Source organism: Sinocyclocheilus grahami, unplaced genomic scaffold (genome assembly GCF_001515645.1).
Source record: "Sinocyclocheilus grahami isolate Dianchi unplaced genomic scaffold, SAMN03320097.WGS_v1.1 scaffold54.1, whole genome shotgun sequence".
NCBI lineage: Eukaryota > Metazoa > Chordata > Actinopteri > Cypriniformes > Cyprinidae > Sinocyclocheilus > Sinocyclocheilus grahami.
Window position 1 is genome coordinate 6,521,695 of NW_015505233.1, and position 9,147 is coordinate 6,530,841.

The 9,147-nt window shown below is 36.9% G+C and overlaps 1 protein-coding gene across 1 annotated transcript in view; it reads left to right on the forward strand.

Annotated features, from left to right (window-relative positions):
- LOC107583663 (rho guanine nucleotide exchange factor 10-like) overlaps positions 1-9,147 on the forward strand; it is a 49,647-nt gene that overhangs the window by 36,740 nt on the left and 3,760 nt on the right. The window contains exons 25-26 of the mRNA XM_016269945.1: positions 2,464-2,606; positions 4,461-4,635. Of these exons, the coding sequence (XP_016125431.1) occupies positions 2,464-2,606; positions 4,461-4,635 (318 nt within the window). The remainder of the gene's footprint in view (positions 1-2,463; positions 2,607-4,460; positions 4,636-9,147) is intronic.

The following is a 9,147-nucleotide window of genomic DNA, read 5'->3' on the forward strand; positions in this document are numbered from 1 at the left end:
TTCTGTCACTTCTGAAATGATGGCTATGCCCCTGGTGGGACAAAATGTTAGCCTATACATAATACTTTTAAAGCTCTTTTTTTTTTTTTTTTTAAATCTTGTCTTACATGCATACATTTTTACGTATGCCATGTCATGCCATAGCGTCATTAAAGGGGTCATATGATGCGATTTTAAATTTTTCTTTTCTCTTTGGAGTGTTACAAGCTCTTGGTGCATAAAGAAGATCTGTAAAGTTGCAAAGACTAAAGTCTCAAATCCAAAGAGATATTCTTTATAAAAGTTCAGAGTCAGCCACGCCTACCTAAAACAGCTCGTTCTAACATAACATATCTACGTCACTATGTGTGAAGATTTGCATAACGCCACCCAAATGTTCAAGCAGCATCATATGACCCCTTTAAACTAGCATCTAACAATGGACAAAAGTGTTTTTTTTTTCTCTAACCTATGGTTCTGTAAACATAAAGGCTGCTGTGTAATTTGCCCCCTGACTAAGCATTTAAAGAATTTAGGGGAAGCATTTAAATAATCCTGTGAATGCAGTTAAAGAATGCAGAATCGAATCGTAATAATTGAATCGAATCGAATTTAATTGTGAATCGAATTGAATCATTCTAAATTTGCAAAAATCGTTCTTGAATCGAATCGAATCGAATCGCTGTCTACCCAGAGATTCACAGCCCTAGTATTTACATAATGTAATACTTAACGTTTAGTAATACTCATAGGAGGAGCCATTTCGGAAATACTGCACAGTTCCAGATGAAGATTTTCATCATGTGGTAGCATTATCAGATCATGAGCCTTGTGTTCTGAATCAAAGTCAGTCTTCGTTTACATTTTACTCATTCAGCTGAATACAGAACGTCTTTAGTGCTAATGCAAAGATTGACATTTAATCACTAAAATGTGTCTTCATTAAAACACTTTTTTTTCCCTCTTACAACCCTGCTCATCACAAGTCAGTTTGAATCAGAGCAAGAGACGAAGAGAGAGGGTTTGGGAATACTGTGTAGGCGCTGGTGTTATGTAATTGGAGCCTCTTGAAGCAAACAAGCTGAATAAAGATCCGCTCAAATACGCTGGAGGGTAGGAAGACGCAGGCAGAAACAGATGCAGGCTATCAGTGATTTGTGAAGATTATTATGGGTCAGTGTAAATGTTATTAAACGTGTAATTCTTTTTAATTCTTTTTTTTTTTTATCTTTCATTTTCATTTGATCTTTTCCTCATTCAAAATTGTCCATATCACGTGTCACAAAATATTAACTAGCACAACTGTTTTTAGCATTGATACTAATGATAAATATTTCTTGAGCAGCAAATCAGCATATTAGAATGATTTCTGAAGGATCATGGGACACTGAAGACTGGAGTAATTTTTGCTGAAAATTCGGCAATTTAATTAATACATTTAAAATGTATTAAAAAACTGATGTTTTAAATTCTAATAATATATAATCATAATATTACTGTTTTTAATGTATTAATGATGAAATAAATTCAGCCTTGGTGAAAAAAAAAATAAAAATTATTAAACTTACAAATATCTAATGTGTTAATGGATTTGCCATTATTTTATCCGCTGTATATTTACACTTGAGTTTATTGCATTAATCAGATTCTGCAGCAAGTGCTTCATTTACTTTAGATGTCAGAATGTGTTCTCAAATTTGAGCTCGTAAAAAAATGAAAATTCGGCAATTTAATTAATACATTTAAAATGTATTAAAAAACTGATGTTTTAAATTCTAATAATATATAATCATAATATTACTGTTTTTAATGTATTAATGATGAAATAAATTCAGCCTTGGTGAAAAAAAAAAAAAAAATTATTAAACTTACAAATATCTAATGTGTTAATGGATTTGCCATTATTTTATCCGCTGTATATTTACACTTGAGTTTATTGCATTAATCAGATTCTGCAGCAAGTGCTTCATTTACTTTAGATGTCAGAATGTGTTCTCAAATTTGAGCTCGTAAAAAAATTACGGCAACAAAACTGATCCTGAAAGAGATTTGCCGATACCCAGTCAGAACACCAGCTCCAGCATGAGATCCAACATTTTTCTTGTGAAAAAGTGGTACTAGTATTTCCACTATGAGAGGTGTTCTTTTACCTCGATGATTGTCAGGTCTCTCTTCAGTAAAGCCTTTGTGACTTAAACAAACACTCAACACGCCTCCATTCTGCCCTCTGAATGCTGTGAGGTCACTATATTTCTGCAGGAGACCCACACACACAGTGTGGGTGAGGAGCACAGGATGTAGTATCAGCCCTAACCTCTGTGTGACAACATCATACGTAACCTTTAACCTAATTTCTCTCTCGCAAAATCAGTTTTACACCAAATCTCTCACACTCAGGGTTCATAAGCTCTATCTTCTCTGTACATTTACAAACATTGATATCTGAATTTCAGATTGACTTCAAGTCTTTGCTCTCCCTCACAGACGGTTCCTGGGTCGAGTCAGGGGCCCGTGTGCTGAAGCTGGGGGTGTTGCCAGTTAAAGCCCTGCTGGTGGTGGGTGAACACGTCTGGGCCTCATCAGGAGGGCAGATCTTCATCATCAGCACACAGACACACACTGTGGAGGTAGTACAGCACTTTTCACACATTTCTGTTATGACAACTCTCTGAAGATTTTAGCATGGTAATGGATATGACAGTGTTAATGTATTTAGTCTCTACTGCTGCAAGCAAGTACAGGAACTTGCTACTTACAATACATATGCTGATATGATGCTGTGATTTAAGACATACTACTGCTGCACAAGTAGCATATATAATAACTCGTAGCAGATCAATACAGGTGGAGCTGGGGAAGGGGGAGGCAACAAGAACTAATCGGCTTGTGCCAAGTCTTTTAACGCTGTGAATATCATCAGTTTACGTTTACAGGCTTACAGCACCCATCAGCCTGTGCCATCTAGAGATTCATGACAGAACTTGGCATTTCTGCACCTGTTTTGCTACTGAAATTACCAGGTTTTAGTTTAGCAAATAGTCTTACAGTCTGCAAGAATCCATTTCTTACTATAAAATCTAAATATTTTACTGGAGACACTAATATAAAACATATATTAATATTATAAAACATATAAACATTTCAAAACATGAACCTTCAATGATTTGTTTACACCTAGGTATCAAATTTGAGACAGGAAGAGACCCTCTGACCAACATGTTAAGCCGCCAACCAGTCACAGTTATTTTATGTTTATGGCATTTTGGGTGCAGGTTCATCTGAAGCATTTAGCAAAATAGTAGAATAGCCCATTTTATGGAGCACTGGAATGGTGGTGGTGTGGTATTTCTGGCACGTCATTTCATTGCAACTTATGACAGTGTCTATCTTGTAGAGATGTGTTTAAGTATGAAACCTGTGGGATAAATGAATCCACTAATATAAAACATATATTAATATTATAAAACATATAAACATTTCAAAACATGAACCTTCAATGATTTGTTTACACCTAGGTATCAAATTTGTGATAATTTGATAACTTTAGAATGAAATAAGAGGTATTTTCCCACACTCTCATCTCATCAGGTCTTTAAAAGTCTGTTGCAGTAAACCAAATGGACAGAATATTGCAAGTGTTCTGCATGGAAATAGGCTTTAGACTATTATTTGCATATTTAAAGATATGTGTGGGTGTATATTATGACCTAATACTATGATGCCACTAACAGCTGTCTATAATTTATCTTAAGAGAGTGAAAACTCTGTTTCTTCACTCAGTCTCACAGCACATAGGGCCAGAAAGGCCTGCTGTGATCTCAGAATATTAAAGCCATGTGTTCTCTCTCCTACACGCAGACACTGACACACTGACCTGTTATGCAGCCAGCATCACTAAGCTCATTACCCTTCAACAGCTCTGCTTACTGTTAAACGATTGGCTGGAATGGTAGAGAGTGAGGGAGGGATGAATATGTGAGAGGTGTGCTGGAAAGAAATACGAAATCAGTGATGCAAATAGAAAGTAGTGTTTGAGATCATCTTTGAGATGAAAATCACAGATTCTGATGTGCAGAAATGCAAGAGCCAAATTGTTTCTCTTTTTTTCCAGTCTTAATAAAGTGGCGCTTCTGATGTGCTTGTGGGACACGCATTCGTCAAACCCTGTTAAATTTCCCATTGCAGTTCCTTGTTATTTTGTTTGCTCCAGCAAAGACGTCAAGCTGTAGCATATCAGAATCCAAATGTCATCCTCTCTGAGTGAAGTGGGTCAAATCACAATCTCTTTTTCCTACTCTGGACCTTCTTTTGGGTTACCTCATTCCTCAGTTCGGTAGGTTACACAGGCAGAGTTTTCCAGAAATTAAGCCAAGCAAAGTCAGGCCAGTGTTTTCAAATCCAGCCAAGCCTAAGTAGAAGTATGTTTGAGTTCAGATGCTTGTGTATTTATAAAAAGTGTGTGTGTGTGTGGATGTTGACAGCGTCAGTTTGAAGCCCATCAGGAAGAGGGAATGGTTGTGTCCCACATGGTGGTGGCCGGGGTCGGGATCTGGATATCCTTCAGCACCGGCTCCACCATCCGACTCTTCCACACAGAGACTCTCGACCACCTGCAAGACATCAATATCGCCACAGCTGTCAGCAACATACTCCCAGGTACAGTATACTATGTTACGTCGTCACAAAACATAACAGAGGATGCTGTTAATACTCTGCTGGACTACCAGTGGAGTTGCTAATGCAGTTCTTACTAAACTTGTTTTTGCAGCTTATATCCCATTAAAATTATTCCCTTCCACACTGTCATTCTCAAAGTTAAGCCCTTAGAGACAGCTCCCTGTCATTTGTTGTCCTCAGACAGTGGCAGATTACAGGTGACTCTGCTGATTTACAGCTTTCTGTTTATATAATAACATGACATCATGAGTGGGCGTGTGGTTTTGTCATGTGGAAGAACAGAATTACAGAGTCTCTTTTAGAATCACAGAGCCATGTTACTTCATTTAAAACTAAAAAAAAATTTAAATAACCGGATCTTATTCATTTCCTTACTCCGATGATGTCATGTTGGTCTGCATTTTTTTTCTTAAAGCAAAATGAAAAGGTGTCTGTTTTTGCCATTATTGAATTAAAGCAGGTAGATTTGACACCTTATTTGTAGAAAAGCTTTTTAGGGGAAATCAGGGGTTGAGTTTCCTTAGTGTGGCAGTATTTCACATTTTTACTCATTGTGTTGTTTGGATTTTATCCAGCATTTGTTTTTAGTTGTTCTGAATGGGCCATTTGTGTTCAGGAAGCCATTCAGAGAGCGATTATACTAGAAATGACCTCAGCATTGGTTTTTGTTCTCTGTCTTTCTGCTTTTTATGGTGGCTACATAATAGCTTTAATGTGTGTGTGTGAGCAGTTATGTTCGAATACTAACTTCTCAGTGATTAAAAAGTCCACATTGGCCCTAAATAATCCTCGCCGAATATTCCCAAATTAACCAACCGTGTCAGTCGGGCAGCAGGCATGTTGGCCGCTTTAACATTAGCTGGGTTTAGGACTGGGGCTGTAATCTTTTTGAATCGTAATCTCTGCCAAAATGTCTTTTCTTGTGTAATTAGTAAATTGCAGTCTAAGGAACTTAGTCTTGCACAGCCAGATTAAACTGCATGAGTTTTGGTCCATATTGCATCTTATTCTGGCCAAGAACCACCTACTTGGACAGGAAGAGACCCTCTGACCAACATGTTAAGCCGCCAACCAGTCACAGTTATTTTATGTTTGTGGCATTTTGGGTGCAGGTTCATCTGAAGCATTTAGCAAAATAGTAGAATAGCCCATTTTATGGAGCACTGGAATGGTGGTGGTGTGGTATTTCTGGCACTTCATTTCATTGCAACTTATGACAGTGTCTATCTTGTAGAGATGTGTTTAAGTATGAAACCTGTGGGATAAATGAATCAAATGTGTTGAATGTATAGATAGGGATTGAGTCACTCGCTGCACATGTGCTCTGTTAATGAGAGGGCTGTTTCTTTATTCTCCAGGGCTGAATAAAGAAGCTTTATTTAAATCTCCATAGTGACAGGGGGGACCAGGCACGCTCTGACTGTGTGTTGGGAATCCCTCACTGAATATGTTGTATCTCGTTCTCTCCTTATGTCTGGAAATGATAACGATCGTTATTCATAAGTACATTACTTTTGAGGTAATTTATATCTTTTTTTTTTTTTTTAGCTCTTTAGGCTCTGTGAAATACATGAGCGGCCTGCTATTTATATGGAAATTTAATTGGCAAAGGTTATCAAAAGTTTCCAGGGTTCCCTGCAGTTTTCAGCAAGATTAATAGCTTGGTTGTTTAACTTAAAAATGAAGCAATTAAGGCAGCCATAAATATTAGTATTGTAAAATATTTTTTATTGTACAAGTCAGTATTACAGTAGTAATGCTTCTTATTTTGTTTATTATTTTAATAGCACTCATATTGGTATGTAATCAAATATCATGAAAGGCAGTGCTGGTCGCCTCCCATGCTGTGTTGTGTCTTTACTTGTCTCTTAGGTGTTTCTTGGGATTTTATGGGATTTTATGCTCTTTCTGTTGGTAGTTCAGTGGCTCATCAATGGAATTATGTGAAGTTTGAATAACCTTGAAGGACAAACGTTTATTGCTGAGTGAAACTGACACTGTATGGAAATCCATTCAGTTTCAACCCTTAAACTGAAAAAAAATTGCTGTTAAAGAAGGTTATGACACAAAAAAATTGATGTGTACTACCAAAGGAGGGAAATTCATCTGTATCATATTTCTGTAGCTCCTGAGTTTAACTTCAGTACAGCTGAATACAATCATTTTGCATGGCTAGCAGTCACCTCAGACAGAGAGAACCTGAAACCCTTTTGATTTGTGTTCAGTAACGCAAGAGCAGATTTAAGGATGAGGGATTGGTAGCGTAATTCCTTTCATGTTGTGTCCTGACCTTGGCGAGATGGAGTCTGTCCTGAATTTACCTTACAGAAACCACACATCACTTTGTCTGTACAACAGTGTCTTATGTAACATTTGCTGAACTGACTGGCAGACATGGTCATGATCCCTTCTCCCGGTAATGGATTTTCCAGCTGCTAAAACATTGTTTGCATTCCATATGTGCTGGTGTTTGTCTGATATATTACAAATGTACCAAAGCTTTTTAAATCCATTTGTCGTCATAATGAGAACAACCACCTTTTTGTGAGTTGCAGAAAGAGTCATCCTCTATCAAGAGTTGAGTGAACGTCTTGAAATGCATATTATGACTTTGGTGGAAATTATAAAGACTGATATCAGTGTGTGTGATAGTAGAGGCAGTGGTATTTGTCTCTGATGGCTTTGTCTCCTGTGACCCAAATACTCACTCATGTGAGTAAGTAATGGCACAAACAGAGCAGCCACCACAAAAACAGCTGCACTGACTCTTGGGGTTCAGATAGATCTTCATTATCGCATCAATTATGTATGGACAATGTTTAATTTTTTTAATTGAAAGGACGTTACTTCAGGAACTCTTTTAGCCCCATTAGTAGTTAATGCTTGGATAGATTTTTTTTTCCCCCTTAGTGTCTGAAAAATTGCACAATGTTTAATTTTCCTCCAGCTTGTTAGATCAGCATTAGAACTGCTTACATTCTGACATGTTGATACTGGTTGTGATTTGGTTTGTTTAAATATAATGAAATGCATTACAGAGAGTCATTTTTCATGTTGCTCATAAGATTTCCACCACCATCAAATCAGCACATGCTTTTCTGAGTTGCTCATTGACAAATCAGTTTTGATTGTTCTTGGCACGATTTATAATAAAGTGTGTCAGTCTTTTGATGGTGGTACAAAGACATCAGCTACAATATCATTCAACTAGCAGGCGATTAATTGAACAGCTTAGCATGGTTAAAACACTAAAGACGGCTTGTACAGATAGTCTTATACAAAATAAATTGTACACATGATAGATGTACACTGACGTTGATCAGGGTTATTAGTTAACTGAAACTAAAACCATAAAAATACAATAAATTTTAACTAAGATAAAGTAAAATATTCAAAAACCTAAACTTATTTTATTTCAGATAAACTTGATGCCAACTCAATCGGCCATGTCCATGTCTTTCTGTCCCACTTCTGAAAGTCAGACTGGAGACACACACACACACACACAGCGGCTTGTACAGATAGTCTTATACAAAATAAATTGTACACATGATAGATGTACACTGACGTTGATCAGGGTTATTAGTTAACTGAAACTAAAACCATAAAAATACAATAAATTTTAACTAAGATAAAGTAAAATATTCAAAAACCTAAACTTATTTTATTTCAGATAACCTTGATGCCAACTCAATCGGCCATGTCCATGTCTTTCTGTCCCACTTCTGAAAGTCAGACTGGAGACACACACACACACACACACACACACAGAGCCCACAGCTAAGTCTATTCTTGGATATTGGAGATGTTCAGCTACACCACAGCAGCCAGATGATGAGAATGCACCACAGACAGAATTTCACAATAACTTATGCAGAGTAACAGATAAAACATATTTAAAAAGTGTATAAAGAGGACTGAACAGTTGTTGATAAAGTGGCCATTTAAAACTTAATTTAGTTTCTTTGTGACAGATTTGGTCTACTAATTTAGTCTACAGGACTTGTAGTAAAACACTTCAAAACTGTGCAGATGCTTTTGCAAACTCAGTCCTCATTTGTTTAGCAATAGTCCTCGATTAGAGTTTCCATGACTAATGAAATGATCTATGATGTTCAGAAATATGAGCAAACCCTTTCCTAACGAGTCAGTGAGCACTAAGGAACAGCTGAATAGGATATTGTTCTCTCATACTTCAAACTTGCAGTCTGGTCCTGACCAATCGGGTGTTTGGAGGGTGTTTTTTCAGTCAGTGTAGTTCCTTTTTACCAGCAGTTCTGTTTGCTCATGTGTGATAAGTGACCAAAGAACAGCTCTGGCCCGATGACATACTACTTTTTAGTCACACTAATAAACTATAAACCCATTGTTATTGCATTTAGGTAAAAGTCTCTGAAAAGTCTAGTGCATAAAATCCTTTAACCCTCCCATTGTTTTTCTTAACTTCATAGTTCTTACAACAGTTTCCTAAAGTTTATATTCTGTATTATT